This window comes from Aphidius gifuensis, linkage group LG5 (assembly GCF_014905175.1).
Source record: "Aphidius gifuensis isolate YNYX2018 linkage group LG5, ASM1490517v1, whole genome shotgun sequence".
Lineage (NCBI taxonomy): Eukaryota > Metazoa > Arthropoda > Insecta > Hymenoptera > Braconidae > Aphidius > Aphidius gifuensis.
The window spans coordinates 4,109,553-4,123,695 of NC_057792.1; the positions used below are offsets into that span (position 1 = coordinate 4,109,553).

Here is a 14,143-nt window from a genome sequence, read left to right on the forward strand (position 1 = left end):
ATGACTCTACAATAGATAAAATACAAATTGTTATTAATAATATTATCCACCACGTCCACAGTTTCATAATTCAACTTTTATGAGCTTTCTTTATGAAATTTATAAATTAAATTTCTTTTGAAATGTGAAAAAAAAGATTTTTTATTTTATAATGATTATGTCACTATATTCAAGATGACTGTCTATTAAATGCAATTTCAATTGTTTGTAATTACAAAAACAAATATAAATTTAAATAGAAAATATAAGGGAATAAAAAAAAAAAATGCCATTTGAACAGGAATATAAAATGAGCAAAGAGGTATTCGGATTTGTTTATAGTTTACCTCTTATCATTCCTGCTTTCTTGTTATTTTCAAAAAAAAAATTAAATTCTGTAATAAAAATGTGAAAAAATAAAGGAAAAAAATTGCTATTTGAACAGGAATATAGAACGAGCGAAGAGGTATTTGATTTTATTTATGTTTGACCTCCTGTCCTTCCTGTTTCCTTAATACTTTCAAAAAAAAATTAAATTCTGTAATAAAAATATGAAAAAATAAAGGAAAAAAATTGCCATTTGAACAGGAACATAGAACGAGCAAAGAGGTATTTGATTTTATGTATAGTTCACCTCCTATCCTTCCTGTTTTCTTGTTATTTTCAAAAAAAAATCAAATTCTGTAATGAAAATAAAGAAAAAAAATTGCCATTTGAACAGGAATATAGAACAAGCGAAGAGGTATTTGGATTTGTTTATGGTTTACCTCCTATCCTTCCTGTTTTCTTGTTATTTTCAAAAAAAATTTAAATTCTGTAATAAAAATATGAAAAAATAAAGGAAAAAAATTGCCATTTAAACAGGAATATAGAATGAGCGAAGAGATATTTGGATTTATTTATGGTTCACCTCTTGTTCTTTCTGTTTTCTTGTTATTTTCAAAAAAAAATTAAATTCTGTAATAAAAATAAAGAAAAAAAAGTTGCCATTTGAACAGGAATATAGAACGAGCGAAGAGGTATTTGGTTTTATGTATGATTGACCTCCTGTCCTTCCTGTTTCCTTAATAATTTCAAAAAAAATTTACATTCTCTAATAAAAATAAAGAAAGAAAAATTGCCATTTGAACAGGAATATAGAATGAGCGAAGAGGTATTTGGATTTATTTATGGTTCACCTCCTATCCTTTCTGTTTTCTTGTTATTTTCAAAAAAAATTTAAATTCTGTAATAAAAATAAAGAAAAAAAAATGCCATTTGACCAGGAATATAGAATGCCCGAAGAGGTATTTGATTTTATTTATGGTCGACCTCCTGTCCTTCCTGTTTTCTTGTTATTTTCAAAAAAAATTTAATTTCTGTAATAAAAATATGAAAAAATAAAGAAAAAAAATTGCTATTTGAACAGGAATATAGAATGAGCGAAGAGGTATTTGGATTTATTTATGGTTCACCTCTTATCCTTTCTGTTTTCTTGTTATTTTCAAAAAAAATTTAAATTCTGTAATAAAAATAAAGAAAAAAAAATGCCATTTGACCAGGAATATAGAATGCGCGAAGAGGTATTTGATTTTATTTATGGTCGACCTCCTGTCCTTCCTGTTTTCTTGTTATTTTCAAAAAAAATTTAATTTCTGTAATAAAAATAAAGAAAAAAAAATGCCATTTGACCAGGAATATAGAATGCGCGAAGAGGTATTTGGATTTATTTATGGTCGACCTCCTGTTCTTCCTGTTTTCTTGTCATTTTCAATAAAAATTTAATTTCTATAATAAAAATATGAAAAAGTAAAAAAAAAAATAGCTATTTAACCAGGAATATAGAATGAGCGAAGAGGTATTTGGATTTATTTATGGTTCACCTCCTGTCCTTCCTGTTTTCTTGTTATTTTCAAAAAAAATTTAAATTCTGTAATAAAAATATGAAAAAATAAAGAAAAAAAATTGCCATTTGAACAGGAATATAGGATAAGCGAAGAGGTATTTGCATTCATTTATGGTTCACCTCCTATCCTTCCTGTTTCCTTAATAATTTCAAAAAAAATTTCAATTCTGTAATAAAAATATGAAAAAATAAAGGAAAAAATTGCCATTTGAACAGGAATATAGGATAAGCGAAGAGGTATTTGGATTTATTTATGGTTGACCTCCTGTCCTTTCTGTTTCCTTAATAATTTCAAAAAAAAATTAAATTCTGTAATAAAAATATGAAAAAATAAAGAAAAAAAATTTTTCTTGAACAGGAATATAGAATAAGCGAAGAGGTATTCGATGTTTTGGAGAGTTTTAAATTTCTCTGTAGTTTTTCAAATATTTAATAACTAAGTTCATTAAAAAAAAATAACAAAAATGTATTTGCTTGTACTCTGTACAAATACGAAATCGTTTATTATTTTTATTTTTTCCATTAATTAAAGTATTTTATTCTATCAAAAATAATTTATCATTTTTTTATATTTTCACTTCGACGACTCAGCCTCTTCATCCACTGTTTTTGCATTCGGTTCCGTCGTTTCACTTTTACATCTGAAATCAAGCATTTTCTCGTTGTTTAAAAACAAATAATAAATTTAAAAAAATAAGAAAATAATTAATCAATAACTAAGAAAATATTTCTTGGAAAAATTGGGACAAACGGAATGGAATTGTATAATTTTAAAATAATAATCATTTGAATCACATACACGTGATATTAATTTAAATTTATACCGTAATTTAATGATTAATTAGATTCATTTTTTTTTATTGTTTTGAGTCATCATATACCGATTTTCCCTGGCACATTTTGTTTATTATTTTAATAAAAAGAAATTTTTCTAAATAATTTATACAAATGTTTAAATTATTAATTTTCTTTTTATTTTTTATTATTTACTATGCGAAAAAAATTCCGTGCCGTTCCGCCCGTTTGCACTATTATATATATCACACACAGTGTGTATTATTGGCATTCATTTTTATAATGAACAATTTTATCTCACATTGAAAAAACTTAATCTAACATTTATCATGATTAATGGGAATGAAAAAATTATGAATAACAGATGAATGAGCGGTGATTTTACAAAGACATTCATTCAGACATTTCAATGTCCCTTATATATTCAAATATATATAAATATATATTTTTTTTTCGTTATATTTTTCAATTCACAATTTCAAATAATTAATTTAAATGAATTTTAAGTTTTTATATAGTCAATGAATTATGGTCCACTGGACCATTAATTGTTTTTTTTTCCATTTCTTTTTCGTCCTTGATTTTTTAAAAATCATTTAAATAAATACTGCGCTTTTTTTTTGTTTGTAAATATATTTATAATATAAGTAATTTTTTTATTCTTTAAATTTTATATTGTCAAATTGTGAAAGAAAAGATCTTGTAAATTTATTGCATTTTTTTTTTCTATTAACATAAAACGAATTAAAAAAAAAAAAAATAAATAACAAATTCAATATTTTACCAAACTTTTATTTCGATTTTTTTAAATATATATCTGAGCCTTTTCGTTGACGGTGCAATATTATTTTTCTAAGCTGAATTTTTTTTTTTTTATATGGCAAGTAGTTAATTATTTCAATTTAAAAGTTTTTAATTATTTTTTTTCACACATTTGTACGAGTAGGCACTTGGCTATGTTTCAGTATATTCAATATTTTCATTATTATTTGTTTTTGTTTTATTTTCTCTGTATAGCACCGTGTTTTAAATATTAAAATCACGTGATAAATATATATTCTATATATCTGTTAAACAAATGAGAAACATTATTATTTTAAATAAAAATTAATGAATATTTATGGCGGAATGTTGTTATAATTTATATGCAAAATAATAATACGATTATTTCATCTATTTTTTCTTTTTAAATAATAGGAACAGCACGAAATAATAATAGATGAAAAAAAAAAAAAAATTCAGCCTCTACGCGATTATATTAATAAAATTCATCGTTTCATTATTTATTTTATAATTTTCATTGTTAATAATTTCGAGGAAACATTTATGTAATTTCTAGAGTCTACAATTTAATTGATTTTAATTATTATTAATTTCTCTTTAATGATGAAACTAGACTTATATTATTCTACTTGTCATCAGCTATTTGATTAATACGACTAATTCGTTACCTAAATTCATTTTTAAATATATATATAGATTCATTTTTTTTTTGTTTATTTTATACCATTAATGTTTAACGAAAAAAATGAAGTTCTTTTATCCACGAGAAAGTTAATTTTAAATAATAATATGAAATATATAATCGCGAATCTATTTTAGGTATAAAAATTTTAATTTTATTTTATACTATTATTTATTATTAATTATTTTTTTTTTCCCAAGTTTTTCAATTTTTTTCCTAACAACGTATCGGCATATAAAAATTTAAAAATACAATTCTTTTTTTTTTTTTTTTCACATTTTTTTGTTTTTTTATCCTTTTACCGAAAAACTAATTTCGAAAAATATAATTATTGTTAACTATAAGAAGAAAAAATCACGTAGCTCTTTTTACTCTTTTCGTGTTATTCGTAAATCACAATATAAAAATACATTAACGAAATAATTCTTTTTTTTTTTTTTTTCATTACTTTAATTACTTTTATCAAATATTTTTTCAAATTTCATTTGCAAATTACGCTTTTCTCAGTCCCTTAATCTCCCTCTCGATGATGAATTTTTTATTTTTGTATAACCCTCAAAACCCGGCAGAAAAATTTAAACAAAAAATAGCAATTAATCGTTGATTTTTTTTTTTTGTTTTTCTTATAAAAAATAAATCACAGTATTTTGAGAGAGATTGACTGTTACTTTGAAAAATATTTGAGTTGTATTAATTCTTTCAAAATAAACCGAGATTTTTCTCGTTATAAATTTAGTAAAAAAATATATGAAAACCAAAAAAAAAAAAAATAATAATAAAAAAAAATAAGATATAAATGCAGTCTAGTGTTTGCCTAATTATATTATTTTTTTTTTCATTAAAAAAAAAAAAAAGAAAATGATATCGTAAATTTAAATTTTACCGAAATATGTATTGTGAAAAATAACTATTTATCCTCTGAGATATAAATAACTACATAACGCGATAACTCCCCCACCAATAATCATGGTACCTATTCCTATTGTAACAGGCTTGAATAATGACCTCTTGAGTTCCTGCCAATCTTCAGCTTCCTTTAGTTTCCGTTTAATGTCCTGCACTTGCTTCTTAAGTTTTTCTGGATTACGTCGACGTATTCCATTTTGTCTGTAATTAATAACATTATATATATATTGCTTTGTTATAGCTAATAAATTATTTTATATTTAAAAATATATTAAAGTCAAACTTACGAATCAGGACTGGATGGTGAGCTTGTTGTTGTCAATGAATTTTTACTATTATCAATTGTTCCATTGACTGATTCAATATTGTTGTCATTGTGATTATTACGATTTAATGTTGGTGGTTCCATTGGAAGTGGTTTGTTTGGTGGACCAATTCCATTTTCTATATTTTAAATTAGACAAATTAAAACACAAAAAATTATTAATCTAATTTATCAAATATTATTATTTTCATGTTTTCTTTTAGTTAATTAAACAAATGAAAATGATAGATTAATATTGTTACCATTTTCAGTGACTGGACTTGATGTAGAGTTGGACAACATTCTGCGAGTAAGTGAATCACCTCTTGGTGGTGGCAATGGTGGTGCTTCATCACCATCATCATCATCATCTTCGTCTTCTTCATCTTCAGATGATAATGATGATGACGATGATGAGTTGTTAGTATTATTCACGACATCATAGTGATTTTCATTTATTTCCAAATTATTATCACCATTCTATAACATAAAAAAAAAAGAAAAAAAAAAAAACCACCCACACATGCAAATAATGAAGATATATTTTTTTTTTTAATTTTAATACAAACAATAAAATATTATGAAGTAAAAAATAACAGTGTTATTTTTATTTATTTACCACAGTAATTGTTGGCAATTCTCGATGTCCTTCAATAATAGCAGCATATGAAAATCTTAATTGATCTGGAGTTTGAATTAATCCCATTCTTGAACATCTCATTTCCAATAATACATCACGTACATTTACAGAATTTAATCCATTTTTTTCAATCTAATAATTAAATAATTATTTATTAATTACTGTTGAGATATTTAATTAGAAAAAAAAATATTATATATAATTATTATTTACCATAACAAGACAAGAATCAACAAGACAAAAAGTTCCTGATCTACCAATACCAGCAGAACAATGAACAATTGGTGGACCAACATTTTGATCAAGTGCACCAGAACTTCTTACATCAACTAAAAATCTTAAAAATGATGTTGGACTTTGTGGTACACCAAAATCTGGCCACGTTGTATAATGAAAATGTAAAATTTCTCTGCTTTCTTTTGTATCCATGTCTGTTAATCTATTTTTAAATAATAAATAAATTTTATATACATTTCAACAAAAAAAAAAAAAAAATAATTAAATTATAATAATAATTATATTACCTTAATGTTCTTGTTGTATAATCAGTTGAATTTTTTTTACTAACATATTCAACTTCAAGATTAACATCACGAAATATCATCAATTGATTTGTTTGATCTTCAGTTGGCCAATATTGATGACACTTAATTTGTTTATTCTCAATGACTTTATTTAACATGAGAATTGCTTGAGTTTCTTGTTCCCAAACCATTTGCCAAAAATGACCAGCTGTATTTGACAATGGACCTTGTGATAATATGTATCTTCTATTTGCTCCTTCAACCTAAACAACAATAAAATTATACAATCATTAATAAAATTAATTATATACATATTTATTTATAATTAAATTACCGAAACAAGATTTGCATTGATATAATCAGATGATCCTTTTTTTAAAACAATACGTGAATGATCATATGGTGCAACATCTCTGTATCGATTCAAATGTCTATTTTCTGGCTTCTTTGATTCATTGCATGTGTAATCATTATTTGCACTCTCATTACGAATATGCTGAAACAAAAAAATTAATATTATCAATAAATTATTTAATTTATTTAAATTAATAGCAGCTATTTTATTATCCTGGGAATTTATTTACTTAATAATTAATTTTAATTATGTACTGTTGACAACTCTACGTCATAGTTAACAGACAACGCATTACTAAATTTAGAACAATTCATGAATCATTAGTGTGTTGCTTATGTCCACACTAGACCTAAAAGGATCAGCTTTTTTTTTATCTTTTAAAAACACACACACACAAGGCTTTGTTATTATTATTTAGTTTTTTTTTTTTTTTCTTTTCCATGAAATTACTGTCTAAACAACAATGACACATAATTATATGCTCATTTTTTTTTTTTTTTTCTCTTTTTTCTTTTGTTGTCAATGTAAAAAATATAACATGTAATTAAATAAAAATAAAAATAATATTTAAATAATTTTATAGATGAATTTGTAAATTTTTTGAGTAAAATAAATAAAGCTTTTTAACCTGGAATAAAATTGGCCATGCACCCTTGGAGTTAATCTCAAGATATTCTGTTTCAACATTGCCAACGGCGTCTGGCGTCTCGCTGGTCATTCTGAAAAATTAAAAAACAATTTTTTATTTTGTTAATATTAATCTATGAAATTAATTATATATTTAAAATTATATCTACCTTGTGTTGGAATTTTTTTTTTTTCTCTATTATTCACTACCAAAGTTACCCCACCCTTTCAATAACCGGAAAACTTCTTAAAAACAAGAGAGAGAGACAAAGAGAGACAGAGAGAATTGTAAAAAAAAAAAAGATAAAAATAAAATTCAACGAAAATCTTTTTTCTTGTTTGACGTGTATATTACACTTTGACTCCAAATTACAATGAAATTTTTTTTTTAATTTTTAAGGTTAACTAATATTTAAGTTTGACAATATAAATTATCAATAATAAATTTAATTTTAAATAAACAATTATATTAACATTTAATTATTTAAAAAAAATATATATCGGCCATGCGATTTTAATTCACTTTTGTCACAATTAATTTAGCCAATTTGAATTTTTCTTTTAACACTGTTATTTACTACGTTTTTTAATTTAAACATGAAGATTTATTAATTTTTATATGTTGTTGTTGTTATTTAATTATTTATATTTATTTTGAATTTTATATTTCTATTATATTCTCACGATTATTGGACTTTTGACGAGACACAATTTACACACACCCATTCACACAAACACGTAATTTTACACACCAGGAAGGCCAGTGCTACGTAATTTACGAGACTGGGAGAGGGAAGAGAGCAGAGACAGAGAGAAAATTCTTGCCAGCAATATGGCGTCGTATTTCTCTCTCTGTTTTACTAAGAATTAATTTTAAAATTAGATTTGTTATTTGATTTATCACAAGTAGATTTGATGCTTTATGTTAGAAAAATATCATTTAAATTCTAAGCATCTATTGAATTAGTTTATAAATTATTACATAAATAAAGTAATATTATTTTTTGAAATATATTTTTTGGCGCCACTTGACAACTAGTGGAAAAATCTGGAAATATTTATTGTTCTATTGTCTATTTTTTTTTTTTATCTATTTATGTGTCAAAATAATAATTGTCTGCAAGTGAAACGTATTAACATTGTTTCCATTACATACGTGTCCTATTAAAAATAAATATTTTACAGCTAAACAAGTATCATCATGGTTTACATATCAAATGGTAAAAATAAATACACTTTTTTTCATTAATTTATAATGTTAATTTGACAATTTAATCAGCTGTTTAATAATTGCAAATATATTTTTATTATCAAACAAAATAGATGGAAGTCTTCTTCCTGCTGCACCATGGATCAACAGATTTTTTGGTTTTTTTACATCAATATTTTATGGAATTGGAATGTTGTAAGTATTTATTTTTACCATATGTTATTGACATAATGTAACAATTGTTTGTTTAACATTGACAATTAATTTTTACAGCTTTAATACATTGATTACACCAAACACAACAAAATATGGTACTGGATACACTCGTAATTATCGTCCAGGCTCAGGGTAATTATCAAAAAATATAAATATATATTTTAATTTATTCATTAACTTATGTTGTTTATTTTTTTTTAGATCAAAACCTGCAACTAAAAAGTTTGGTGGCTTGAATTTGAAAGGATCCATGAGCATGCCTGGAGGTTGTAGCAGCTGTGCAAAAAATAATTAATCAAATTAATATAATTATGTTTTTTTTTTTTTCAAAATTATACTAACGTTTTATTATCAAGCTGCCATTTTAACATTCCAACAGGAGTATAAAATGAATAAAATATAAATATTTACTTCTAATGTTAATAATTAATTTAAAAAAATAATTAAAAATTAAATTATTATATATAAAACAAATCATGAAAAAATAATATTTCAATAAACTGTTACTAATTAAACAAAATTGATAAACATAATTATTTTGTTTTTTATATTTTATTAATTTAAATATATATTTTTTTCCCACAATATGAATACCTGAGATAATTATTAATATTGTTATATAAGAAAAAAACAATTAACAATATTTATTTAATTTTAGTAACAAGTCCAGCTGCAATTGTTGTGCCAGATAAACGAATCATTATTCTTCCAAGTTGTTTAATATCTTTATAAAGTTCAAGACAAATTGATCTAGTTGTTGTTATTTCAACAATAGCACTTGAATTTTTAGGTAAACATCTTGGTTTATTTTTAATAACTTCACCAGTACTTCTATGAAGTTGAGTTATAAGTTTTGTTATAATTGCTGGTTCAACAAGTGATTGTGAATGAATAACAACATTTAATCCTTTTGTAATTGGATATAAAATTGAAAATATAACAATATGAGCTTGAAAAGTTGTTGTAACTGAAATTGGTTTTGATATTGAACAAATAATATCACCAATACTAATATTTTGTGTATCTATTCCTGATAATGTAAGTGCAACATTATCACCAGCAAATGCATTTGTTATTGTCATTTCATCAACTTGTATTCCTTGAAAAATAAAATACACAATTAAAAATAATTATTTATCTCTCCAACTTGATGAAGAAAACAACAAGGACAAACCTTTGACAATTGCTGTTTCATTTGGTGGTAATATTAAAACTTTATCAGCCACAGCAACCATTCCAGATTCAACATGACCAGATATACAATAACCAGATCCTGTGCCTTTGTAAATATCATTAACAGAAAAACGAAAAGGCTTTGAAATTGGTCGTTCTGGACAATCAAAACTATCAATAACTTGCAATAAATTTGGACCACTATACCTGTAATTAATATTGACATTAAAGCTAGATGATATTATGATGATAAATTATATTTCTTACCAGCTAGATAAAGCTTCAATTTTCGATGATGTTACAAGATTTTCACCAGTCAATCCACTGCAAGGTACAAAACTTACTTTATTACCAAAACCAGCTTGTTTTAAAAATACACTCATTTTATTTACAATTTCATCAAATCTATCTTTTGACCATTCAACTGTATCCAATTTATTAATTACAACTGCTATTTGTGAAACTCCTAATGAAAATAAAAATTGAATAATTATATATACCTATATCAAATAGTAATAATTTAAAATTAAAATAATTTATATTTTAATTACCAAGTGAACGAAGTAAAAGAGCATGTTCTCTTGTTTGTCCACCACTATCAAAACCAGTTTCAAATTCACCTCTTGTTGCATCAACAACTAACAAAGCAACATCAGCTTGTGTTGCACCAGTTATCATATTTGGTATAAAATCTTTATGTCCAGGTGCATCCAAAAGAGTTACAACTTTACTATCAGTTTCAAATTTTGAATAACCAATATCCATTGTTATTCCTCTTTCTCTGTAGAAAAAAAAAAAAATTTAATTATAAAATAACAATAAATAATAAATGAGAGTAAATAAAATTTACCTTTCTTCACTTGTTTCATCAAATACCCAAGCATATGCAACTTTTTTATTTTCTTGTTGATATTTATGAATAAGTTTTTGTGGTATTTGTTTTAAATCACATAATAATCTACCAAGTAATGTACTTTTACCAGCATCAACATGTCCAACAACAACAAGATTTAATTGTTCTTTTAAACCATCACGATTTTTTTTATATATTAACATTGCATCACGTTTATCTTCTTGATATATTTTATTAATACGATTATCAAATTCTGGTGTAACACAACCAGATGATGGTGATTGACATCTTGGTGTTGTTGATTTTGATAAACATAATTTTTTTTGTTCATCTTTACGTTGTTGACGTGGTGAATTTGTTTGTGAATTAAAATTTGGACTTTGTGATCTTGATGAACCTGGTACTGGACTGAGATAATTCTCATTTTCATTATTACCAATATTAAAACCTTTGACAATTGTTTTTGTTGTTGATGGTACAACTTTTATACTTGTTGGTGTTGTTACAGATGATTTTGTATATTTTGGTATTGCACCTAAATTAACTTTAACAAAATAACAAGAAAATTAATCAAATTAATTATTATTATTTAAAAAAAAAAAAAAGTTTGATTCAAATAATTTAAACTTAATTTAATTTTTATTTATTTAATTATAATTTTTTTCAATTGATATGATCAAATTATATTAATATAATAATTTTGTTTAAATTAAAAAAAAAGAAAAATGTCAATAATAATAATAATAACCACTATGTACAATTAAATAAAAATTGTTATTTTATATTTATTTTCGTCGAAGATTTGCAAAGATAATATTGTCCGGTGATGGTGATGAAAAATCAAATGGTTTTATCTTATCACTATATTCACATTTTGAATGTTTAATATATGGTTTATTAATATTCCAACGTCTGCACAATATTTTACCAAACATTGATCCTTTTCTATTAATGCTTTTTAATTTTTTTTTATATAAATTACTTGAATTTAATTGACAATTAAGAACTTGTAAACTATCAACAATCATTGATGATGGTATTGGCTCAGAAGACATTAAAAATATATCTTTTAAATTATAACTTGGTGATTTTAATTCTGTATTTTTATTAATAATTGGAATTAACGTTGATTTTTTTTTTAATACTGATGATAAATCAATATCATATTCTTCATTATTTTTATCATTATCATTTTTATCACCATCAATTTCAATTTTTTTTTCAGGTGTTATTGAAGACACCTTTATATTAACAAGTTTTTTTTCCAATACTTCAACATCATTTACTGGCTTTTTTTTAAATAAATAATTTGAAGATAATGGTAGATTATTAACGCGATTATTTGGAGAATTATTATTTGATTTTAATGAAAATTTTGGTATGACAAAAGTTGAATTATTTTTAGCAATTGGACTATTTGATTTTTGCATATGACTAGCTGTTAAATCAGCTAATGTACAAAATGATTTATTTGAATCAATTTTATCATTTTTTGATGAATGATTTGCTACTAAATCATTTAATGAATTAAATAGCTTTTTTTCCGGTGTTTTAAATGATGTATTATTTAATTTTTCATTATGATTATTCATCAATTGTGATAAAGAATTAATTTCATTATCTTTTTTGATAATTGGAAATTTTGTTGTTAAACTTGATATATTTTTGCTTGATAAAGTACAAAATTTTTTTGTTGAGGAACCTTACCTTGGCGATGAAGCAATAACCATAAAACAAAAGACAAAATAAAATATCTTAGATTAGATAAGTTTTTTTTTTTTTTTTTTCGTTTTTAAAAATAAGTAAAATTATTTTGCATACCTGATTGATGTTCTGGATGTTGATGGGCATCTGAACTAGCTAAAAAATTAATTTAAAATTATTATAATCATGTTGAAGTAGAGCAATAAATATTATTCTAAAAAATAAACAAACCTAAATTTGTTGATGTTGTAGGATTGAGAATTTTATTCAAAGCAATTTCAGCATCAAAATTAGCTTTTATTATTTCATTTGTCATTGTTGCCTCAGTGACATTGTCTCCAATAACGTTTTTTATAACTTCAATACAAGACATAAGTCTTGCAGTATCAAGTTCAGATAATTCTGGTCTTGTTGGTTCTTCATCATCTTCTTGGATCATAAATGATGACACATCAGCTGATTTATTTCTATCATAGATGAATTGTGAATCTAAAAATAATTAAATAAATATTTAATAACCATTATTGTTGTTATATGTCTTGAGTAAACATTGAGTTTTATTTTTAAACTTACCTCCTGGTGACATGGCAATGTCATCCTCAACAGAGTGACCATAAATGTCATCAAATCCATCATACTCTGATTTTTTTAAATAATGAAACAAATAAATGTAGATTATTTATTTTAAAAATACACATATGTCAACAATATCTAACCTTTAATCATTATTGAATAATAAATATACAACTTACCATCTGAATACTTTAAAGCGCGAACATCTCTATGTCGTGACATATTGTTTGATTTGTTCTTTTTATTTAAAACTTTATTAAATTGTTATTACGTAGATATTTTTGATGTTTCTAGTAATTTTAATAAGTCAATTAGTATTGTTATTTGAGAACAATTTTTTTTTTTATTTTATATGTCAACCAAGAAGACTAGAAAGATCTCTTTCTAGTCTTCTTGATGTCAACACTTCAACAGCATGAAGTATAAACTATAAAGGCTAGTTTACGAATTAGCAATTATGAAGACTCATGAAAACGATACTTAATAAATTTAAAATTCCTTAAAATATTCAGCGCTAAATAGCTCGTAGAACAATTAATTATTAAACGAAAAAAAAAAACCTTAGAAACATTAATTAATATCCTTCAATTATTTAACAATAAAAAATTTAAAAAAAAAAAATAAAAAAATAACTGGAGATGCCGGGCATTGATCCCGGTACCTCTCACATGCTAAGCGAGCGCTCTACCATCTGAGCTACATCCCCATATCGATACACCCTGAGCCATTCGATTCACCTCAAATATAAAAATACATGATATATAATCAAATAATAATCAAATAATAATAAACATGATATATTATTATATTAATATAACAATCAATTGGCTTATTATTAAATATATCCTTATTATTTTTTCTAAAAACAGTTCAAAGAAATTACGGGGAGAAAAAGCAGAGAATTTTTTGTACCATGGAGTTAAAGACCTTCAAA

The 14,143-nt window shown here is 24.1% G+C and overlaps 3 protein-coding genes and 1 non-coding gene across 7 annotated transcripts; 1 reads left to right on the forward strand and 3 right to left on the reverse strand.

Annotated features, from left to right (window-relative positions):
- Positions 1-2,330: 2,330 nt before the first annotated feature.
- On the reverse strand, positions 2,331-8,262 carry LOC122856942 (tyrosine-protein phosphatase non-receptor type 2). 4 transcript variants are annotated; one of them, XM_044158865.1, is made up of 10 exons: positions 7,651-8,260; positions 7,482-7,572; positions 6,833-6,994; positions 6,499-6,761; positions 6,188-6,413; positions 5,954-6,106; positions 5,598-5,814; positions 5,318-5,474; positions 5,130-5,231; positions 2,331-2,505 (listed from the first exon to the last, which is right to left on the reverse strand). In XM_044158865.1, exons 2-10 carry the CDS (start codon positions 7,569-7,571, stop codon positions 2,439-2,441), a joined length of 1,437 nt encoding a protein of 478 aa, XP_044014800.1. In that variant the 5' UTR covers position 7,572; positions 7,651-8,260; the 3' UTR covers positions 2,331-2,438. The 4 variants fall into 4 exon arrangements, with proteins under 4 accessions (XP_044014800.1, XP_044014797.1, XP_044014799.1 ...); XM_044158862.1 differs by having other exon boundaries at positions 2,332-2,505; positions 5,098-5,231; positions 7,651-8,262; XM_044158864.1 differs by having other exon boundaries at positions 2,467-2,505; positions 5,008-5,231.
- Positions 8,263-8,340: 78 nt separating this feature from the next.
- LOC122856943 lies at positions 8,341-9,365 on the forward strand. Its single transcript, XM_044158866.1, has 4 exons — positions 8,341-8,700; positions 8,804-8,885; positions 8,964-9,038; positions 9,108-9,365. The coding sequence occupies exons 1-4, from the start codon at positions 8,682-8,684 to the stop codon at positions 9,199-9,201; spliced, it is 270 nt and encodes an 89-aa protein (XP_044014801.1). The 5' UTR covers positions 8,341-8,681; the 3' UTR covers positions 9,202-9,365.
- On the reverse strand, positions 9,221-13,624 carry LOC122856941 (HBS1-like protein). The gene is made up of 9 exons (XM_044158860.1): positions 13,389-13,624; positions 13,210-13,275; positions 12,868-13,125; positions 12,754-12,792; positions 10,930-11,476; positions 10,631-10,860; positions 10,347-10,545; positions 10,081-10,286; positions 9,221-10,005 (listed from the first exon to the last, which is right to left on the reverse strand). The coding sequence occupies exons 1-9, from the start codon at positions 13,429-13,431 to the stop codon at positions 9,551-9,553; spliced, it is 2,043 nt and encodes a 680-aa protein (XP_044014795.1). The 5' UTR covers positions 13,432-13,624; the 3' UTR covers positions 9,221-9,550.
- A 218-nt stretch (positions 13,625-13,842) lies between these two features.
- On the reverse strand, positions 13,843-13,915 carry Trnaa-agc. The gene has a single exon. It is a non-coding gene; the product is annotated as a tRNA-Ala (tRNA).
- Positions 13,916-14,143: the final 228 nt, after the last annotated feature.

Excerpts from the sequence above, each read along its gene's own strand:
- LOC122856942 (XM_044158862.1), bottom strand. The coding sequence starts at position 7,571 with ATGACCAGCGAGACGCCAGACGCCGTTGGCAATGTTGAAACAGAATAT. Across the intron at positions 6,762-6,832 it reads TCAATGCAAATCTTGTTTCG|GTTGAAGGAGCAAATAGAAG; the intron begins GTAATTTAATTA and ends ATTGTTGTTTAG. Across the intron at positions 2,506-5,097 it reads GCCTGTTACAATAGGAATAG|ATGTAAAAGTGAAACGACGG; the intron begins GTACCATGATTA and ends GCTTGATTTCAG.
- LOC122856943 (XM_044158866.1), top strand. Across the intron at positions 8,886-8,963 it reads TTTTATGGAATTGGAATGTT|CTTTAATACATTGATTACAC; the intron begins GTAAGTATTTAT and ends TAATTTTTACAG. Across the intron at positions 9,039-9,107 it reads AATTATCGTCCAGGCTCAGG|ATCAAAACCTGCAACTAAAA; the intron begins GTAATTATCAAA and ends ATTTTTTTTTAG.
- LOC122856941 (XM_044158860.1), bottom strand. The coding sequence starts at position 13,431 with ATGTCACGACATAGAGATGTTCGCGCTTTAAAGTATTCAGATG. Across the intron at positions 12,793-12,867 it reads TACAACATCAACAAATTTAG|CTAGTTCAGATGCCCATCAA; the intron begins GTTTGTTTATTT and ends TTAATTTTTTAG. Across the intron at positions 10,006-10,080 it reads TGAAACAGCAATTGTCAAAG|GAATACAAGTTGATGAAATG; the intron begins GTTTGTCCTTGT and ends TTATTTTTCAAG.